General features: G+C 36.5%; 3 protein-coding genes across 6 annotated transcripts in view; 1 reads left to right on the forward strand and 2 right to left on the reverse strand.

Moving 5' to 3' along the window:
• The window catches only part of CUNH12orf50 (chromosome unknown C12orf50 homolog), a 37,254-nt gene extending 33,542 nt beyond the window's left edge, over positions 1-3,712 (reverse strand). For both annotated transcript variants that reach the window (XM_036252722.1, XM_036252721.1), the window contains exons 1-3: positions 3,658-3,712; positions 1,135-1,254; positions 665-785 (exon numbers count right to left, since the gene is read on the reverse strand). In XM_036252722.1, coding sequence (XP_036108615.1) covers positions 665-785; positions 1,135-1,146 — 133 coding nt within the window. In that variant the 5' untranslated portion in view covers positions 1,147-1,254; positions 3,658-3,712. The remainder of the gene's footprint in view (positions 1-664; positions 786-1,134; positions 1,255-3,657) is intronic.
• A 4,250-nt stretch (positions 3,713-7,962) lies between these two features.
• On the forward strand, positions 7,963-21,022 carry CUNH12orf29 (chromosome unknown C12orf29 homolog). 3 transcript variants are annotated; one of them, XR_004958289.1, is made up of 8 exons: positions 7,963-8,137; positions 11,247-11,364; positions 13,537-13,632; positions 14,625-14,741; positions 16,337-16,534; positions 17,543-17,712; positions 19,182-19,588; positions 20,928-21,022. XR_004958289.1 is itself a non-coding variant. In XM_036251096.1 (7 exons), the coding sequence occupies exons 1-7, from the start codon at positions 8,048-8,050 to the stop codon at positions 19,362-19,364; spliced, it is 972 nt and encodes a 323-aa protein (XP_036106989.1). In that variant the 5' UTR covers positions 7,963-8,047; the 3' UTR covers positions 19,365-19,743. The 3 variants fall into 3 exon arrangements, 1 of the variants encoding a protein (XP_036106989.1); XR_004958290.1 differs by having other exon boundaries at positions 19,182-19,578; XM_036251096.1 differs by lacking the exon at positions 20,928-21,022 and having other exon boundaries at positions 19,182-19,743.
• Positions 20,134-22,669, reverse strand: part of CEP290 (centrosomal protein 290) — a 101,058-nt gene continuing 98,522 nt past the window's right edge. The window contains exons 52-53 of the mRNA XM_036251095.1: positions 21,320-21,399; positions 20,134-20,377 (exon numbers count right to left, since the gene is read on the reverse strand). Of these exons, the coding sequence (XP_036106988.1) occupies positions 20,147-20,377; positions 21,320-21,399 (311 nt within the window). The 3' untranslated portion in view covers positions 20,134-20,146. The remainder of the gene's footprint in view (positions 20,378-21,319; positions 21,400-22,669) is intronic.

Raw genomic sequence — 22,669 nt, forward strand, 5'->3', positions numbered from 1 at the left:
AGCAAAGTAGCTTCAACTTGACACCCCGTAACTTCTTGAGCAAGGTTCTTGCCATTCACTGTTTTAGGGCACGGTGTCTTCTTACTCTCTCCCTGTACCCCAAACCTAGAATCTCAGTATCATTTAGTTGTTTTGAATTGCTGCAAAAGCTATGGGATCATATTTTATCTACCACTGAAGTCTTAGAAAGAACCACATATACATATATAGCTACTCTTCTGGAAGAAGAAGTATGCAAAACAGAGCATGCCCTTGCTCTCCCTACCTATAAGACAGGTTTCTGCACGTTCAAAGGGGCAACGATGAGGCTATGACCTCTGAGCTTGGCTCCAGTTGCGTGATGCTTTGCAGAGACATAGTTTCCTTCTACCTAGTGAGGTCAGTAGTCACCTCACTTTTCAGATAAATAAAATCCACTTTAGATACATGCAGTCAAAGAAAGTTTAACTTGCTCTTTGTTCACTTACTTTATCTTGTTAGCTACTCGATGGCTCATTCTAAACTTCATCTCATGATTCTTGATAGAATCCTCCTAAATCATCCATTGGCTATTCAACCATATGACTCCCCTTGTCATAACGTTACTTAATGTGTTATTCTATGCTGCTACTCCAAAGCCATATTATAATATGGTATGTTCACGTTATTCAAAACATCTACTCACTGCTACTCGGTGGCAAAAATAATCCATTGATATTTCGAGGTTTGCTGTGATAAAAGATACAACTGATCTTCACACAACCAAGAGGTTGAGTTTCCCAGAAGCATGAAATACTGCAGTTTTGCTAGACAAAAAAGGTAGGAGAAATGTGATGATCAGATGTCATAATAAATACCATGTGCTATAACACAACACAACATGACAAAAAAAAACCCCAAAACATCTCAAATATGGATTTAGGATCCTGTGTATGTTTCCTGGCTTTCAGTGTTTCTAAGCTCTGCTATTTAAAAGAGGCAATGGATATTCCTAAGACATACTCCTCCATTTTTCTAAGATTTTAAATTGAGCAAAGTGCAAAATGCCTACAATTAAGCAGTGGAAAAAATTGTTTTCTCTATTGTTTTATAAGAGTATAGTTCAATATTATTGAAGGGAGACTCTTTTAACAAACAATGATGCTGTAATTCTACCTGCATTTCCATGTGTCTAAATCTGCAAAGTGGATCTAAACATTTTCCCTCTCTCCATAATGAGCACACAGTGTCACTGCGAAGGGCCTTTTCACAGTGTCGGAATCGGCACTGGGAACCCTGAAAGAAAAAAGTAAACAGTGTAGAAAACTCAATATATTAACATTAGTGTTCAACAACAGTAGGTTGCTAATTAAAATATGAGATCCAATTAGAATTTTTAAAATACTACAAATATAAGGCCATAAATTTAAAAGTTAACAAATTGGTCTAATTTTATTGAGAGATTGACAATATAATCTAATTAAATAGTTCGACATGTCACAAGTCACTGATCAATTATTATTATTTTTTTATTATCATTTAATCCATATGGTTTACTCAGAATAAATATGAGACCAGTTATACTCTTGACCACGACTCATTGGTGGAACAACTTCTCTTTCTGAAGAAAGCCATATTTTTATTTTTTTTAAGAATCACCAGCCATATTCTACTTGTAGAGATGGTCTCTATTATTCAATCTTTTTATTAAATAATGTTTTCTTACTCAGTTTACAAAGATACTGTTCAGTGTGTTTATATAAGGAAAGTGAATGGAGTTTAAACTTTAAATTATTGCGGAATTTTAATTAATTATCACATTAGGGTACCTTATACAGTATATGCTTTATGCCTTTGGTCTACAAAGATAAAAAAATTGTGTCAATACATATACACACCAGTATCTTTATATACCAACAAATGCAGATGTGGATTATTTATGTATTCTTTGTCATTTACACATAGATCTACAGTGGAAAATCGGTAGGGTTTTTTTAGGCAGAAAAGGTAGGTAACATGCAATAGAAATATTCCATTAAGTTCTTCCTTCTTTTGACACACGTTCCTTTATGATTTTTAAAAACATGTTTTTATTGATTTCTTTTTTTTTTTTAGAGAGAGAGGAAAGGAGAAAGAGATAGAAGCATTGATGTGAGAGAGAAACACTGATCGGCTGCCTCTTGCACACCCCCTAATGGGGATCCAGCCCGCAAGCTGGGCATGTGCCCTGACCAGGAATCTAACTGGGACCTCTCAGTCCACAGGACGATGCTCAATCCACTGAGCCACAACAGCCGGGCTTCCCTACCCCTTTTAAAAGTGGATCTGTGGATCTCGTAGTACAAGGCCATGTGAAGAGCCTAGATAAGCCAGTATGTGAACTCCTGGCTCCATTGCTGTGTCCATAGTCACAGTCAATACATTACTCACCTTTGTGCGTCAGTTTCCTCACATGGAAAAGGGGAAGAATGTAACCGCCTCACAGACTGTTGTAAAAGTTATGTGAGATATAGTATTGTGATTGCTGTTATTATTTCATTTATTTACTTATCGAGAACTTACTACCCTATCAATTACTGCGCTAAGAACTTGGAGATATAGCTGTGAAACAGACAAAACTCTCTGCCCACATAGAACATACATTCTATTATTATTTTTACTCATAAGAAAACGGGCAACAGAAATGAATTTAATTCTAACAGTCAAAGAGGTCAATTCTATCCAGATTTCCCAGCAGAGATGAAACAAACACCTTAAACTAGACGGCACATCATGTGTTGCACTGGGTTCCTGTTGGCATGAATATGAAGCTCCACACATTGAATTTCTACATTTACTTGGTTTCATTGTGATTCATTAATCCTCATGTTTCAAATGTGTTTCCCATTTAATTTTATGAACCTAATTCATATCTGGCTAATTTATTTATATTACTTCTTTTCCTTCTTCCATGATATTAAATGTATGTTGTTACTTAGACTTTTGACATAGGAAAATTCATTACCTGGGTTAATAAATTTCAAATAAGGAATCAATGTGATTCATTAAACTAAATTTGATAATGACCTGTATTTATTTCAATTTATATCACTGAAATCACATTAACCAAAACAATATGATGTATTATATTATGTTTCAATAGGAATTTGATATCTCAAAGAGCCATAAATTAGGTAAAAGTGTATATGAAAAAATTCATGGGCGTGTAATTGGCATATATAAGGGAAGTTTCAAATAAATATTTTAAATTATCATGGGTTTCCTCAGAGAAATTCAATATATCAATAATACATGATAAGCTTTTACTTCAGATTTTAAATACATAAAATATTTTATGTAAAAATAGTAAATTTTGATTCAGCAATACAATTTATTGCCATCTCTTCCTTCATTCTAGAAAACTTTAACATGTGAAGTACTATAAATTGTATAATATTTACCTTTATGCATGTGGAATTAAAAAAGAAATAGCAGTCATTCCCAACTTCTGCCATTTTCAACTCTCGTGCTGCTAATCCAATGTTTTTTAGTATAAAAATCGCAAAAATACAAATATAAGAACTATCAGTGTGTAAGGGGAAAAATAATTTATTTTCCACAGTCTTTCAGGCTATCAGTAGTATTCCTTTAAAACTGACCTCCTGTTGACAGTATATTACACAATAGATAATTCTTAAAGAAATTTAAATTAGAAGATACCTTCTCTAGCTTTGCAGAAATGTTGAAAGTGGTTGCTAGTAAGCACACAAACTCAGACTTCCAGAATTTTCCTCATTGTTACCAAATCCATTGTTTGCTCATCATAAATGACCTCACATGTAACTGTAGGTCATTTTACATTAGTGAATACTGTGCAGTATTTTTCTTACTGAATTCTAGTATATTAACCAGAAACAGCTTATAAAAATAAAACAGTATATATTCTTTCAATGTTCTGAATGAATATGAACATAAGCTAGTTCATAATTTTATAACTCAAAAGTATTAACTATTTCACAAGTAAATGGCTATTTTCTAAACCTCATTTCTACATATGGTTTGAAAACAAAACTAAACTTTTAAATAGGTAAATATATTATCTATACTTCAATAAATTATTAAAATATACACTCATTGCTAGCCACTGATTTGGAATACAAATCATTCAGATTGCAATATTTTAATAGGTACCTGAAAATAAACTGCAGTACTTATTCATCTTGTAGCTATATTCTATTCATTATTCATCCATCATAAAAGGACAAAGAGCTTCTTCCTAAAGCAGAAAGGTTCCAGAGTGCTTGCAAATTTTGAGAATTTGTTGAAAGCAAAGTGATGTACTCTGATTCCCGGACTGAGACATTTCAATCAGCAGTTGAGGTCTTTCTTCATCTTCATATCTTTATTAAAAGTACTAGAACCTAGCAGAAATGAACAAAAAATATTCATTGTAGGTGATTTAGAAGATGTCATAGAAATGACAGATTATGCTAGATCAAAATGTACTTTTAAATTGAAATGTACTCCAGTGGAAACTAAAAGATCAAGACATATGGATTCCCATTTTTGTCGAAGTAAAACAGACTAACTCGGTATATGAACTTGTTGGATACAAAGCTTTGGGGTAAAAATCTAGGAACTAAAACAAGAAATTAATATTTAGAAAAGAGTGATTTACTTATACCTATAAAGAAGAGAATATAATAAAAAGAATTGGGCTGTATTAAAGTAAATGAAGAAGTAGAGAATAAATATTTGGCTGAATAAATATGTATAAATCTTTGAATATATTAGCATATATTGCCTTTTATTTTGCCCTACTAACTCTACAACAAAGCATTCATTAGACACATAAAGTTACTGGGAAAAACACCCCTAAGAAATATATTTAAGTGGTTGACCAGGCCAGTGTGGTTCAGTGGTTAGAGTGTTGGCCTGCACACCTAGGGGTCACAAGTGAGACAACCTATCGATGTGTCTCTCTCACATCAATGTTTCTTTCTCTCTCTCCCCCTCCCTTCTTCCCTCCTTCCTACTCTCTAAAAATCAATGGAAAAAGTATCCTCAGGTGAAGAGTAACCAAAACAAAAAAGTGGTCTTTACCTCCAGATAAACTCTCTCTCCACCTATCAAGTTTTAGCTGCACTGCACCTCCCAATACTGTTACCAAACACCAGTATTGCATGTAATACCCTGATTAAAGCCTTTGTGAAAAATCTATGCTTTACAGTTGGGTAAGGCTGAAATAATGTTTGTTTTTTTTAATCTCTGGAAGTTTATTATTAACAACTATATTCCATTAAACATAGCAAAATCCAAAATGTGAATTTTTGTTGTTGTTGTTGTCATTGCAAAGAACAGTAAATAGATCTGTACATTTTGGTAGTCTTTGAAATGCCTGGAGCCCTAATCTATCTCTCTCTCTCTCTCTCTCTCTCTCTCTCTCTCTCTCCTTTAACTCTATTTTTCTCTCTCTTTCTTTTTTCCTTTTCCTTGTTCACTTCTTTCCTTTTGTAAAATTCATTCTTGTCTTCCAAGGAAAGCTATCACATTATCATGACTTTACTCCTAGTAATGAATAGGAAATTTGCTTCTGTAGGTGAGGGTAGGCCCCCAAATTCTATATATGTTTTGTGTTGGTCAAGGTAGACTCGCATTGTGTCTCTCATCTTAGATGCATGCTAGAATATCAACACATAAATCAGAGAAGTCTTTCTTCCAGTTTGTAATCCAGTAATACCAATCAATTTAAGCGTGGGGCTGGAAGTAACTCCCTGATGGCTCTTCAGGCTTATGAGAACAGGCAAAGGTCCTGGCTACTACCCATCAGAGTAGGAGTCCAGTTTATAACCCTGGGTTGGTCTCCTGACTTGGACTCCCATTTCTGCTACAGGCTTTGTTCCAGGCACCGAAGAACCGAAGCACTGTAAATAAAGAGTGCTTTCTTGATGAATGCTTAGCTTTACTGATACTATTCAAAAAGCAAGTGGAATGTTTCTTGAAAATAATCCTTTCTCAGATTGATAGAATGCTGGACCTAGAAGATTCTGTGGCAGTTTGGGAAATGACAGTTGATAGTTGTGAAGGTTATATAATTGTTGTCCCCTTGAGACTCATGAAATAAGCAGCTTTCTAGGATCCGTGAACAAAAAAGTCACTAGTTCTTGACTATATAATGCTAAGAAGGTTCTGGTCAAGTTCTTGTAGCCAGCATCAGATGAAGGCCCCACCCTCACCCGCCTTACAAATTTTTTTGACCATTTTGTGTTTTCCTATGAGAAAATCAGATAGCAGAAGAGAAAGTAAATTCTTTGAAATGGCAAATCGCTTCTTTCCTCCCTCCCCTCTGAATCCAGCTATCAAAAAACTAGTTGCTTGTAGGAACATTTTATTATTTGAAAGCGCCCTTATCTATAGATACTCCAAGTGAGACATAGTTGTTTAATTTCCCAATAGCTAAGTCAGGAAAATGCTGAATAGTATGATAATTGCAGAGAAGACAATTATAAAAATGAGACATGGGTCTTGTCAAAGCATCTAAAAAATTGGCCTTAGCAAAAACTTTCTTATTGAGGAATTACTCGCTTTGATGACATAGAAAGGCTACTATTACTAAATATTTAAAATTTAATTTATTCAGTCATTGACTGTCTTACTGTGACAGGCATCTCTCAGACACCAGAGAGGCGTTATTGGACAGCCCCCTGAATCAGAGGGAGCGGGCTGTCCCCAACCTCTATCCTTGTCTTCTCATATAAATGACTTTATAGGAGAAACCTTGATTGCATTTTGTAATGTATGTATTAAAACATTAATGCAAGTTCATTTAGTAAAACATTAAAGCATGCACATTTATTAATGAAGCAAAGCGAGCAAATTTATACATCTGGTTTATGAAGCACAGACAGGTTCTCAGCTAATCTGAAGAGCCCATGGGATGGGCGATTTCTGCCTTATATACCCTTCTGCCTGTAAATTAAAAAAAAAAAAAATTCCTCTGCTAGATAGCCTGGTCCCTTTTCTTTACTATTGACGTCTCACAATTTATGGGAAGCGCCTGGCTTTTTGTTTATACTCCTCTTTTCTCCTCCTTCCTGATGTTGTAGCAATTTTAGGATAATTTGCACTAAGTGTTTTTTTTTATTCCTCCTCCTCTCCTTTCCTTTCACCTCCTCTCCTGCATTCTTCTGTGCGGAGAGGTTTTAACCTTGTTCTGCTACAAGCGGTCTGCAAAGCGTTTTGGCTTTACCTTTCCTGCCTTCGTTTCCCTATTCCTCCTGCCCTGAAATCTTTCTCTTAACCTTACCACCCTCCATTACGCTGAGAATTAGTCAAAGCTGTTTTTAGTTCTGCAGTTGACTGACTACAACTACTCAAACATTTGAATTCTGTTGGAGCTCATATTTAAGACCAATGAGATTCCTATGAAAAAAATTGATATTGAAAACTGGTTGTAGGTATTCGTGTGGTTTTGGTTTAAGGCTAAACTGTGCACTCTGTAAAGAACATCAGAACCAATTTCTGACCATATTACAGTTCACAAAGAGGGCTAATCCAAATGGTAATTAGTTCTTTAGTCCCAGGTATTTTAATTATAGCATCTTCTAACGTTCTTACTGGACATCAGTTTTCATTGGCCTTGGGACGTCTCTGGATATTAGTCAACTTCTACAGTGCTTCCCCTAGGAACTTATCAAGAGAGACCAGGCGAGCAGGTTTCGACAGAATAGTGTTAACTCGCCACTGAATTGCCTCGTTACTTATAACTTGATATTATTTAATTATCGTAAGGATCGCGGCTGCTGAGTGTAGTTAAGTACACACACCCCAGAAACGGATCTTTGTTTCTTTCCAAGAACCTGCAGAGACCCTCGCGGGAGCGCACGTGGCGGTGCCTCGGCGCCAGCACTACAACTCCCAGCAGGCACCGCGGCCAGGCACGCTTCCGGGCGTACGTCCCGCCCCACGCTCGGTGCTGCGGGGACGTGGGCGCGGCCGTGCCTGGCGTGAAGTGTGCGTGCCTTGGTCGCGACTGCGGAGCGCCTTCGCCGCCGGGACTCGCCGCTGTTCGGAGGCGCGCTTTGCACTCGCACTGCCCGTGGGGGTCACCATGAGGCGCCTGGGCTCGGTGCAGCGGAAGATGCCGTGTGTGTTTGTGACGGAGGTGAAAGAGGAGCCCTCCGCCAAGAGGGAGCATCAGGTAGCAGGGCGGCCGCGCGTGAGCGTGTCCCCGCGGCGCTGGCTGCGCTTCCACCCGGCGAGGGCGCCCGCGCGCGCTCGGGGCCCCCGGGGGCCGCCCTGTAGGCCCGGGTCGGTTTGCAGGTTTCGCTGGGGAGGTGGAGGGTGGGGCTGGTGCGACCTCAGCTCCAGGTCCTTGTACCGTCTCAGGTGCAAGGGAGGAAACGGACAGGAGAATTTTTCTGGACGGGCGATCCAGACTTGCCCTCGCGTGGAAATGGAAAATCCACATCTTAAATAACACTCCTTTCTTCGCAGGTTACTGCTTTAGGGGAAAACTCCTTAAGTATTTACATAGTCACCGCAGTCCAAGCCTTACTTTTTTCAAGAGGATGGTGACAAAGTGGAGTGTTTAGAAGACTTGCTTTACCTGTTCTAAGCAGCCTCCTTTGGTCACTAAAGAGCAGACCTCTCATACCAGTAATTACCTTTAATTCTAATTTTGGTGTTCCCTCCTCAAGATGTCCGGTTCCCTCTGCACTGAGTTTTACACCTAGAGGGTCCTTAGTAAATACTGGTGATTAAAGTTAGTAACCTTATCAGGATAATTTCTTAATATATATCAAAGCCCTTGAGAGCAGAATCCCCAGTTATCCTTTGGGTGCTTCCAGCTCATCATACAAAACCATCATGTATGTTTGACATGATTCGCATTGGCCTTTTGCTTATCTTCCAGACTAAAAGTTTCTGGGATCTGACACATGGTGGGCAGTGATGAATACTTTTGAATTAAAGAAGGAACCCTGGAGTCAGGTCATGCCAGTTTTGCATTCACCTTGATGCTTGTATCGCTTTCTATTCTCCTTTCTATTGTCATCACTGTTGTAGTTCTTAATATCTTACACCCTGCTTATTGAACTACCTAATCCTCCTATCTTGTCACCAGAATGATCATCATTATGCTTTTCCCCAGTTAAAACCCCACAGTTACTACTGAATCTCTGTAGCAGTTGTCAAGCTTTTATTTTTTAAGTTCTAACTAACCTAATCTATATGAAACATTGTCATCCTGAATGGTGGGTGGTGGTTCAGTCTAGCTGTGATTCTCAGCTTTTCATATTGGGTGGGAAGTATAGTTTGTACAGGTTCCCTCCACAAGGAAAAAGAAGCCCTTTGTCTTGCCCCTCTGCTGTTAAAAGTAGCTTATAGTATTGCTTATAGCATAGCATACACATCCTTAATTATAATTCAAGACTTCCTGTTCATCAGGTCCTATGTACATACTGTCTAACCTCACTTAAGGTGAAGTCTTTGTTTTAGCAAAGTCTATTTTAAATCGTGAGCATACCAGGCACAATCCTGTCTCTATTTTTGCTATGTACTTTACCTAGATCACCTCCAAAATTTTTTATTTTTTGAATCAGACCGTCTCTATGAAATCTTAGTTATCCCAGTGACTGTCCCTACCCAAGAATCGTAGAGAATCACTCTACTTAACTGTCTTACTAGTTCTTACACACACATGCCTTGTTTTTCTAGATATATTTTAGCCTTTAATGGCAGTAGAGAAGAACTTGTCACCCCTTTGTATCTTATGTTGTCTTTTGGAGATGGCCATAGTGGTAGGTAATTTAACATGGAAGAGGTATTTGTACTCACAAGAGCACCACGAGCAGAGTGATCTCCTCTCTAGGATCTTTGATAAATTTAAACATACACACACACACACACACTATTAGGCCAGACCTTTGTTCTCTCACCACAGGCTAAATTGATATCCTCTGATACTGATGTCATAAATTAGTAATAAATCCCCCCATTTAGTTTTATCTTAGAAACACCGAATCAGGCCCTGTCCAGGTAGCTCAGTTGGTTAGAGTGTCTTACACCAAGGTAGTGGGTTCAGTCCCCAGTCAGGGCACAGACAAGAATCAACCAATGAATGCTTAGATGGGTGGAACAACAAATTGACCTCTTTCTCTCTCTTTCTCCCCGCCCCACAGCCAAAATCAGTAAGTAAAAAAAACAACAACAGTTTTTAAAGTACTGAATAAGTACCAGAATGAGGTTACTTTCCTAAGTTTACTCGACTCTGAAACGGTATTGCCACTTATTAGTCTTAATCCTGTACATATGAGTGTAATACTTGTACTGTGCAGTGTTTTTTCCCATTATGTAAGGTGAATGTTACATTAAATAATTTAGACTATGAAGCAGTGGCATAAGCATTTCTCAGAAATGAAATATTATACATGAAGAGTTTGGTAGGAACCCTAGAAATGGTCCTTTTCTCCTGTCTGGATGCTCTTTTGGCCTGTCTTCCTGACAATAGAAAAATCATAAATATGCAGTTTGTTCCTAATAAAGCTGAAAGGGCCCCTCCTTGTTTTTCTTCTTAGACCTTACCAGACCTAACCTTGTATTCTGCATTTTGTTACTGTTGTCTTCCTTGTTAAAATGAAAGTTGCACCCAAGACAGGTACTTTTTTGTTCACCTCTGTATTTTTTCAGGGCCAAGAACAATGCTTAACCCTCAGGAGGCATTTAGCAAATTAATAAGTGAATGTACTGAACACCTGTGCTAGGGATGCAGCACTGCATAGGACATGGTTCCTGGCGTCAGGCTCATTATGGTGGCTAAAGAAACGTGAACATTTTGTGTGGAAAAAAGGTACTGCTGTGATAGCGTAGAAAGGAGGAGATGACTCCTGAGAATTTTATGGACAAAATCTTTTTAAATTGTCTTAAGGATAAACAGAAAATTGCCCCTTAGAACTAGTGAAATTAAGACTATTCCAGGTGAGCCCTGGTCTGTGTTGCTCAGTGGTTAGAGCATTGGTCTGTGGACCAGAGAGGCCCGCGTTCGGTTCCTGCTGAGGGCACGTACCTTGGTTGTAGTTTGTCCCCGGCCCCGGTTGGGGTCGTGTGGGTTGCAGCAACTTGATGTGTCTCTCTGACATCAATATTTCTCTCTCTCTCCCTCCCTCTCTTCCTCCTGCTGTGTCTGAAGGTAAATGCAAAAATGTGCTCCGCTGAGGATAAAAAAAAAGAATATTCCAGGTGAGAGTGTGTGCAAGGGCATAGATGCTGTCTGTGTGAAACCCATTTTTTTTTTTCTTCTCTTTTTTAAGACATTTAAAGTTTTGGCAACTGAAACTATAAGTCACAAGGCAATAGATGCAGATATATACAGTGCAACTCCAACAGAAAAAGTGGATGGAACATGTTGTTACGTTACTACCTACAAAGGTAAAATAAAACTACAAATATTATTTATTACTTAATACCCATTAAGGGCCATGCAGTATGATAATTGCTTTGTACAGGTTATCTCTAATTTGTACCATAAGCTCTCCAAGAACTTAAATAATTTGTCCAAGACCATATAATTAATGAAGGACTGAACTGGTAACAGAGCCTACGTTTGACCCTACAGCTGATCCCAGTTCTGGTTCATTGTTTTCATTATTATTGACAATATATCCGATTTATTTTATTTTAATGTACTTGAGAAAAAGTAGAAACTCAAATAGAAATTGTTCACTATATTTTTTTTTTTTTTTTATCCTCACCCGAGGATATTTTTCCATTTTTTGTACAGATAGAGTGGGAGGGAGAGAGAGAGAGAAACATCGACGTGAAGGGACACATCGAGTGGCTGCCACCCGCACGACCAACCAGGGCCGGGGACAAACTGCAACCGAAGTACGCGCCCTTAGCGGGAACCAAACCCGGGTCTCTCCGGACCGCAGGCTGACGCTCTAACCGCTGAGCCAAACTGGCCAGGGCGAAATTGTTCACTATATGAAGGAAAAAAATACAATGAAAAGAGAAATAATCTTTTTAATTCTTTTGGATGGTGAAATTACCTCCCAGTTTACCACCTTGACCATTTTTAAGTGTACACTTCAGTGGTGTGTATAGTTCACCTTGTGCTTCTATTACCACCATCTATCACCAGAACTCTTTTCATCTTCCAAAACTGACACTCTGTACCCATTAAACATCTCACCATTTCCCCTCCCTCTAGCCTTTGGCAACTACCATTCTACTTTGTATGATTCTGACTACTCTAGGTACCTCCAGTACAAATACTGGAATCAGGCAGTATTTGTCTTTCTGTGACTGTCTTATTTCACTTAGAGTAATGTCCTTAAAGTCCGTCTATGATTTCTAGTGTATGTCAGAATTTCCTTCTTTTTAAAGACTAATATCCCATTGTATGTATAGACCACATTTTGTTTATCCGCTCTTCCATCGATGTACATGTGGTCAGCTCCCACCTTTTGGTTATTGTGAACAGTAGAGCTGTGAACATGGTGTAAAAACTCTCTTCCGTCCCTGCTTCTAGTTCTGGTGGGTATGTATCCAGAAGTGGAATTGTTGAATCATATGATAATTCTATTTTTCATTTTTGAGGAACTCCCATACTATTTTCCATAGAAGTTGCACCAATTACATTCCTACCAACAGTGCACAAGTTTCTGATTTCTCTCCATCCTCACCAATGCTTGTTATTTATTTATTTATTTATTTATTTTATAGTAACCATTGTAATGGATGTGAGTGAAATGAATTTTTTTGTTTAGTAAAAAGAACAAGGTCCATTAAACCAGAAATGACAATATAATTTTAATCAGGTTCCTCTGTATTTATATTAAATAAATTTCAATGTGTGATTGAATCACATCATGTGTGATTACGTATAATGGAGGCAGTTGAATAAGGTTGCATTGCTAAAGAAAACTTAGCAGTGACAATGCTTACAAATCCACAGTTTATTACAGGTGGAGGATAATGCAGTATAGCAAGGGTATTAAAAGTAAGGATGTGCAACACAGCGTCAAACTCTCACGGCAAAGGGTTAGGAGAGGCCAGGTGGAAGCTCCTAGCCCCCTCCGTCCCCCACTCCAGGCTCTAGCAGGACACGCCCTCTCAAACCAGGAACCCCGGATATGTGCAGGGAACACCTTTCAAACGGGGACTCCAAAGTAGAGTCTCAGCTGGGGATTTCTAGGTTTTGCTGGTCACAAAGGCACCTTCCTGCTAAGGAACCAGCCTCAACAGCAGAGCCCTCCAGGGATCTCACTGAGACCACGTGCATCCCACTGATCTCATTGTCATATTTCCATTTACTGTGGAGGTAGCTTCAGTTTCTCACAGATGCTAGTTATAATAACATTTGGCCTAACGAAAGGGTCACATGTTTTCCTTTTTCTCTCATCCCCATCATTCTTTAACCAAAACGAAGTCTTAATAGCAGGTACTGCTTGCTAGGTAGGATGTGTCTGTTAGACTGCTTATTCCAGTTTATCTGCTAGTGTTGCTTCTCTTAGAGAAGAAAAATTTTATTATGAAATGTCTTTTAAGGTAAGTTTTATTCATCACCTCTTAATATTTTTCTTTTTATTACTTATTTAGGTAAACCGTATCTGTGGGCTCGACTAGATAGAAAACCTAACAAACTAGCTGAGAAAAGATTTAAAAATTTTCTACATTCAAAACAAAACTCAAAAGGTTAGTAGGTCTTTTTGTCTTCAGCTTTCATGATTTAAATAGGTAAAATTTTGTGATTTATTTCTTGCTGTGGTGTTTCTATACATTATATCCTTTTGTACAATTTAAGCACTTTGGGAAAAGAAGAAAATTAGAATTGAATATCTTTATATGTAAAAGAATTTTCTTGAAAAATATTCTAAAATGTTTTCCTAACATTTCTGTGATTCTTCATTATAGTAAGTCAATTTTATTAAAACATACAAGTTACACACACATACACATATTATAATGAACAACACATTTTTATTTTGTCTGCCTAAGAGACAACCATGTAATTTTATTAAAAACATTATTTTCTTTATTGTTTTTAGAGAGAGGAAAGGAGGGGGAAGAAAGAAAGAAACATCAATGAGAGAGAACATCGATTGGCCACCTCCTGCACGCCCCCCACTGGGGATTGGGCCATCCTGCTGGGCATGTGCCCTGACCAGGAATCCAAGCAGTGACTTCTTGGTGCATGGATCGATGATGCTCATCCACGGAGCCACACTAGCTGGGCCAACCATATCATTTTATAAATCAGACACAAATCTCAAAGGATTATTAATATTTTTAATTATTAAATTAAAATGCTTCTAAATATTTTTAAAGTAGATATACACTCATCATTGCATATCTACTCATTCATATATATAATCTATAACCTATATATATATATTTGTATTCATACTGCATTAAAAATTTATCTTAAATCTACACATACTGGAACGTTGGCTACTTTAGACTGTTATCCTGTATTTGCAAATAGTGGTGTGTTCAAAATTGAAAAGTTAAAGTGTTAGTACCCTAACTCTGAGAAGTATAGTCATATTGTAGTGATAATGAATGGAGAATAATTATACGATACCTGATATTATGGGGTTTATTAGCTATATTCCCACTTTTAATTTGTTCAGTATTTTACATTTTTTAAAAATATTGCCACATGTAAGATTATCTAACTCTTTTAGAATTTTTTTGGAATGTTGAGGAGGACTTCAAACCTGTTCCAGAGTGCTGGATACCAGCGAAGGAAATTGAACAGTTAAATGGAAATCCCATGCCTGATGAAAATGGACACATTCCCGGTATCATGGAATCTCTTCTAAAATACAGTTTTGTGTTTACTAGTATAAAGAACAAAAGATCCATTTCATCAGAGATTACAGAATTTAATTTTAATCAGGTTTTTCATAGTATTTATTTGTGTAGCATAAAATTTCTGAGTCTAATTTATGTTATGTAACAGTTTATACAAAGATGTTTCACATCTAGAATGTCCTCTCAGGTTTAGAATCACTTCTAAGATAGACAGTTCACTACCTATAGTCTGTGAAAATAAAGTGTTGAGTGTAAATAACCTTGAAGTTGTCACAATAGACAATATAATTGATCTTTTCTGAAATGAGATATTAAGAAGCCTTTACTTTTTGGATTGCAGATAACAGTATGTATAATTTTTGCAAAGATCCTAGAAGACTATTTCAGTGAAGAGAGGTGAAAATAAGTTTCTCACAAGTAGTTTTACTGGGGAAGGGAAAATATTTGCAAAAGTGTGCCAAGTAAAAAGATAGCCCAGATTAAAGTTCAGGTTAATAGGCATATCTTGAGTATTTATAGTGTGCAAAGTACTGTTAGGTTCTACAAAATGAAGATCAGAACCCTGATCCTCAAAGATCTCTAGACATGGGGGAAACCCATCAGTAATAGTATGATTTACGAATGAAAGGGGAAGAGTACACAGGTTACAGTTAGAGAAGAGGAAGAATCCAGAGTTCCACGTGTGGTGATCAGGGGAGGCTTCTAAGGGAAAAGACATCTGTCCTGAACCAGGAGTTAGCTGAGAGGAAGTCAGCTTAGGCAAATTCCCATGAAGAGATCATGGAGTCTTTTGGAAATTTTACGTAATACCTTATTCTGGCTAGAATGTTTGGGTGTATGACATTTGAGGAGGGTATAAAAATTGAGGCTGGAGATGTGGAATGGGCTCAGATCTTAAAAGGGTTTGTATCCCAACTAAAGGAATTTGAAGTTTATCCTGAAGATTATTAAGCAGGACACAGCAGAACTAAATTAAAATTTTTTAAATGGGTCTATGATAAAAATGGATGGGGGTGGGTTTCACTGGAGACTAGTATACCAACAGAGACGTTATTACAGTAATCTGGGTAATGAAGGCCAAAGATTATGATGGTCACAATGGTGTATATGTCACAGCACAGTGAGGAAGTCTGTTCTAGCATCTGAAGTTGGATGGGAATAGAAGTAACACTCAAATGTGGAATCAATACATTTTTCAGTAAATATGGGAACAGTACAATAAATTGTGGAATAGTTACTGCATGTGTCTGTTGTCTCCGAAACTGGAGAGAAGGTAGAGAACGTAATTTTAAAAAGTACTTTAATTCTATATCTTAGAATGTTGAATTCTTACTGAAAAGGTGAATTTTCTAGTAAAAATGCTGGGTGCTCTGTAGTGCTAAATCAAGTTAATTTGTCAAGAGAATAAAAAACCTTATAGTTTAAAAATTGATTATGATTTAAAGTTATTTCTGCTGATTTTAAAAGTGATATCTGTGTGTGATAGAATATCCAGAAAATATGGAAAATTTACTAAAAATTACCTTGTCTCAATGTAGAGAAAAACAGTGCCAAAAACCCCACTTTTTTCTTTAAATGATAGGTTGGGTACCAGTGGAGAAAAACAACAAACAGTATTGCTGGCATTCCTCGGTAGTTCATTATGAATTTGAAATCGCCCTGGTACTGAAGCATCATCCTGATGATCCCAATCTTTTGGAAATTAGTGCAGTGCCACTGTCAGATCTCTTAGAACAGACGCTGGAGCTTATAGGAACAAATATTAATGGAAACCCATATGGTAAGTAAAGCCTTTTTTCCGTTCAGTAATTCATTTATAAAGACAACCTAAGTTCAGCTTACACACACACATACAGAAATGACTAATACATTTGAATTAAGAAGCCTAGGATTATAGTCATTTCTCCTAATTCCATGGAGAAATTTACCTAATCATTTTATTAGTCCAAAATGTTGATTTTTAGCCTCTTGTTCTTTCCTGTGATAACAAAACTAGGTATGAATAGTTCTTACTTAACTTTTCATGGCTTTTTAAAATTTGGTGAACTGAACTGAATGAAAATCATGATGTGCTTACCATATCTAGGTAATTAGTGTAAGCATTAATTAATAGCTGCGTGTAAAGTGAATAAAGAATTGGCAATGGATAGGATATCAAGCTATGATGAATTGAGTACAAGTCCCAAGGGTCCTATGGAGTACATTGACAGGGATGGATGAAGACAGACCCAAGAACATTACAGCTTGAATGGCAAACCCTGTCTATATAAAGACCAGAAGCAGACTGACTGGCAGGTGGAAAGAAGCTAAGATAGTAACTCTACAAGTTATCAGAAATATGGCATGGCTATTTGGCAAATACTGAATAACAGTTGAATGTAGCTAATGGATGTAGAGCAGGGGTTGTTGGACTGTTTTTTGTAAAAGGCCAGATAGGAAATATTTAGGTTTTGTGGGCCATACCTCTTAAGCCATAAATAGTACTTAAATGAGTAGATGTGGCTGTGTTCCATTGAAACTATTTATAAAAAGTCATCTGGCTGGATTTTGCCCACAGGTCATAGTGTGTGGACCCCAGGTATAGAGTAGACAAAGGTAGAATTTAGATTTAATAGGTTAGTGCCACTTTTGAGTGAGAATGCTTCTGCAAAGAAACCAACTAAACTTTTTGGTAAACTAATTCTTAAATATTTTAAAAGCCTTTTTTTTTTTTTTTTTTAAATCTGGAGAGGTGAATTTTCCATTTATGAAAACTTTGTATGGCTAATGGCAAGATTTTACCATTTAGGTCTAGGAAGCAAGAAGCATCCATTACATCTTCTTATACCACATGGAGCATTTCAAATAAGAAATCTACCGACCTTGAAACACAGTGATCTGTTGTCCTGGTTTGAAGGCTGCAGAGAGGGTAAAATTGAAGGAATAGTATGGCATTGCAGTGATGGCTGTTTAATCAAGGTAATGGCAGAAAATAACTTGTGGGATGATGTCCCCTATGTTCCCAAAAAGTAGAAGTGGCACTGAAATACTCTACAAATTGCAGTAATTCTGATGATGCACTCAAGAAACTTAATTTGTTCTCACATGCCACCATTTGTATCATAAAGTTGGTTTCCTGGTGCATTTATTCTGTGGGCATCGGTTCTTCTAGATGTGCTTCAGAATTAAAGTGATGAAGTGTCTGGAAAACCCTGCAAATTACATATTCCTTTCTTGGAAATTCATATTGCATATTACTACTCTCTGAAACATTCTGTGACGACAGCATTTAATCCTGTTTAATTCAGCATTTACATTGTGTTTAACTTAGCATTTCCCAAACTTACTTGGTTATAGAGTTTCTTGCGTTAAAAGAGTGGCAAGGGTCAGTTAATTTATACAGAATGAATTATTTTATTTTTTGTGCGCTGTCTGTCTCTTGGGCTTGTCTATTTGATTTCTCATAGGTTCTTGAAATTCATCATGCTCAAACCTAAACCAATCCCCAGACTCCAACAATTCACTGAAACCAAAAACTTAGATATCATTTTTAAACCTGCTCTCCATTACTTCATACATCCAATTATGAATTCCTACAGATTCTGATCTATTAAATCTGTATCTTTCTCTCCAACCAATTAATTTTTTTTTCTTTATTAATTTCAGAGGGAGAGGAAGGGAGAGGGAGAGGGAGACAGAGACAGAAACATTGATGAGAACATTGATTGGCCGCCTTCTGTATGCCTCCCACTGGGGATTTGGTCCACAACCTGGGCATGTGCTCTGACCAGGAATCAAACCGGCAATCTTTTGGTGCGTGGGTCGATGCTCAGCCACTGAGCCACACTGGCCAGGCAATTAGTTGTTAATTTTAATTTAAGCTAAGATTCCTACTTGAGTTACTATATTATCCTCTTAACTGTTAACTTTCAGTATTTACTGAGACTGTAATGAGAATAAATGAATGAGAATGTTACTTCCCTGCATAAAACTGTTTAATAACATTAAGATTTTTTATGATCTGGGCCCTACTAAACTTTCTGGAATTGCCTCTACCCTCATCTCCATACACACACACGGTATATGTTCTAACTATACTCAAATAATTACAGAGAAGAAAATGCCAGTCTGTCACATGATACTCCCTTTGATTAGACTCTCTCTCTACCCACAGTTGGCTAGCTTCTGTACTCATCAACAGACTGTATTACTGAAATTTTTGCCTGACGGTGTTCCTGGCATGTTTCCAGGTGTTAGAAATACATGGTCTAGTTGCCTTCATGAAGGTCACGTTTTAATGGGAAAGATAGGCAATAAACAAATAAATAGTAATATGTCAGGAGGAGAAGCACCTGTGAAATGATAAAGTGGAGCCTTAAATAGTGCCTGGCAGATAGTGAATGAAGATAATACAGGTTAAAACTAATACCCTTTTTTTCTCTTTCCAGGTCCATCGCCATCATCTTGGTTTATGCTGGCCAATTGCAGATACTTACCTGAATTCAAAACCAGTTGTTATTAACATGAACCTGAACAAATATTCTTTTGATACTAAATGTTTATTTAATCATTTTTCAAAAATAGATCATCAGAAATTTAGTAGGCTGAAAGATATAACACTGGATGTGTAACCTAGAAATGTAATTAAAAACCAGCTCTGTTGTTATATTTGAATCTTGAATATTCTACCGTGTTTGAAAGGTGAAAATATCTCAAGGTTCCTGTTTATTGTTCAGTGTCTAATGGAGCAATATGTCTTCTAGCATTTGAAGAAATGAATATCCCAGTTGGAAATACCTATTCAAATCTTGTTTAGAATCAGCAAGTGAATTTTAACCGCTGGACGTAAGTAATAGTAAGTAATAGTAAGATCCCCAGCTTGTATAAAGGGTGGGATTCTGTCCATTGTAACTGGGTAGTAATTTAAAGACAACAATGAAACCAACAGTTTTGGATCATTTACTTTCAAAATTAAATAGTTTAAACTGAACTTAATCTTGCTAGATATTTAACAAGACATATGGCTTAGCCTTATTTATATATATTTATATATAAATATATATATAAAATTATATAAGAACCATACACATATATAAATAGGTAAGTAATATGAAACTCCAGTTTTAAATGTTAAAATTGTTAGTTTACCCTCACATTCTCTAAAAACTTAAAAAACATTATGAATGTACAGAAGTTCACTGTAGCTTGCCTATTTGATAGTCATAACTTATTCTAAAAATTTTCAAATATATACCTTTGTAATATGTTAAAATTTCATATAATTTTATTTACTAAAAAGTCAAATTTAGGTAAAGGTACATGATACTGGATCAGAGACTTGCTTGATTTCCAGATGGAACTTTAAAAATTAATAATAGTTAAATAATTTAAAATTAGTCACAGCTGACCCTATTTAATACATAGGGAAGTTAACAGGACTTCCTTCTTCATCTTCAAGCTGTTCAGAAGCAGCAACAGGACTCGTTAATTCAATTCCAGATTGTTCAGAAAGTTTTTTTAACTTTTCTTCTAAAAGAATATTCTTTTTCACTTCTTCTTTGTAATTGTACTTCAGATCTTCAATTTCTTCAAAAAAAGAAGGATCAACATTTTCCAGTTCTTTCTTCAGCTTTTTTATTTCCTCCTAATAGAAACATATTTTCTTTAGAGGGTATATATATATATAGGTATATAAATACAGTCTGCCAAAGTAACCTGAATAGCAAATACACTTAAAGGCAGAGGTATTAAGATTTTGTTAAGAAGGTTTCATTGTGCAGTATAAGTAACTAACTTGTTAACTGTCAAATCAAATGTTCTTTTCTGTAAATTATGTCCTAGTCTTTGACTAAAATTTATTAGTTCTTAAATTAGAGGGGGATTTAATCTTTTCCAAAAGCATACACTTAGATCCTCAGTGAGGCAAGCAAAAAGACGTGGCTGTTCACAGCCTTAGGCTTGTTTTGGTTAAGATTCTTTGGCTTTGGCTTCATTTATATTTTCTTTACAAATACATAAGTTGCAATGAATAATAGTCAACCTCTTATAAATACATTTATGATCAGGGAAATTCTAGGCTTCTGCCTGGCTAAGAGTTACACATCTGGGGAAGAAGCAATTTGAGCTTTAGCGACCATTTAGAATAGCCAGAGATTAGTTAACTCTCAAATCATGTTCTTTTATTCTGTTTACAGATTCTTAAAGACAAAGCATAGCAAATATCTTTTTTAAGGGAAGGGAACTGTTCCTGAAAAGATTTTCAAAAGGAAATAAAAGACACTGTTCCCAATATGACCAAAAACTGAAGAAAATATTAAAATGAGTTCTATATTTGTGACAATTAAAAAATAAATTTACTCTTTAATTCTATTTGTTTTGGTCTCAATTTTTTGGTAGTTCTTGTATAATAAATTTTAACACATAAATAGAGTGAACTTTCCAGTGTCGAGGTCAAATATAAATAAAATGTAATCCTCAGAATTTTTATGATACATATTAAAATTCAAACATGGTGATCGATCATAAAAAGTTTTCAACAGCTGTTTTCATCAAACATTTATAATATTATGATTAGATATATTATTACCTTCAAACGCTGCTTTTCTAGATCTGAGGTTTTAAGCTGTGTCTCTAGCTCTTTAACCTTTTCCTTTAGTTGATCAGAATCTGCCAAAAACAATTATAAAAATTAGACTCGGCTTTTTCCCACAGTTCAAGATAAAGGATTTGTTTTAGAGAATAAAGAGAAAACTTATGAAACTAGAACCTGGAAAATGCGGCATTTTATGATTTTATGGCTGTAACACTTCAGGCTGTGAATACTCTGTTACAGTACAGGAATTCCATGGCAGTCAGAGAGCGCATCGGCCAGATATGAGAAGTGTGGAGTGCCATTAATTCTTGTACATGGAAGAAACTTGTTTTCCAAAGAAAAATGCTAAAGCTAGGAAAATTTGTTAAGTACTAAAAGTACAACCAGAGAAGAAGTAGACTGTTTGGTGAGGGGCTACAACCATAAGCTGGCCAGAGCCCCCGCGACCCAGGAGCATAGGTTCTTCATGCGGTCATTTCCCGTCTACTGTGTAATTAACTGCTCTGTGACAAACGTGCTGGGCGGGATGGATGACACCAATGTGAGCAAGTCCTGATACTTAGGTGGTGCAGATAAGTACAAAAACAGCACAAGGGCTTTCATTTATGAGACTTAACATCTCTAATTTTATAATGTGACCCTATGGACAAATGGCATTTTTGCTTTAATTACTGTCTTCTGGAAACATTTTCTTTAAATGAAGTATTACCTATAATGTGTCATGTAGTCATTTTGCAATGACTGAAGGGTAAAATCATAAAAGCAATGCTAATGTTTAGGAAAATATGGGCAGCAAACACATTTTCATGAATGGGATAAGAAGTATATTCTATTAAGGTGCCCTTGAAATGGTCTCTAATTATAAGTTGGAGATAGGAAATATTTTCCTCCTCCTTTTTATGGAAATAAGAGTCAGCAGAACTCATCTTCCTTTGGAAAGCAGAGGAAAATCATACTTATCAAAGTTTCCCTCACCTTTGCAGAAAGTGCTAATGGTGTTTTACAGAATTGATTTTTTTATTTTTTTTTTAATGTACTGATTTATTTATATTTTGGGGACATGCCCCTATTGGGAACTGAACCCGGGACTTTCTGGTTTGCAGGCCAATGCTCTAACCGCTGAGCCAAACCGGCCAGGGCTAGAATTGATTCTTAATCACTGGGATGCTATATTGAGTTGACTGCCTTAATCAGTGGGTTGCTATATATTACTCAGATCAGTAATGTGTAGCATGTCCCAAAAGTTTAATGACCATTAATATTAAAAGAGTGCTTTAGAATTTCCAGAACAGTTATGGTTTGATTTTGAGCCTTAACTATCTTTGAAATATGACAGGCATCCTT

Source organism: Molossus molossus, unplaced genomic scaffold (assembly GCF_014108415.1).
Source record: "Molossus molossus isolate mMolMol1 unplaced genomic scaffold, mMolMol1.p scaffold_m16_p_10, whole genome shotgun sequence".
NCBI lineage: Eukaryota > Metazoa > Chordata > Mammalia > Chiroptera > Molossidae > Molossus > Molossus molossus.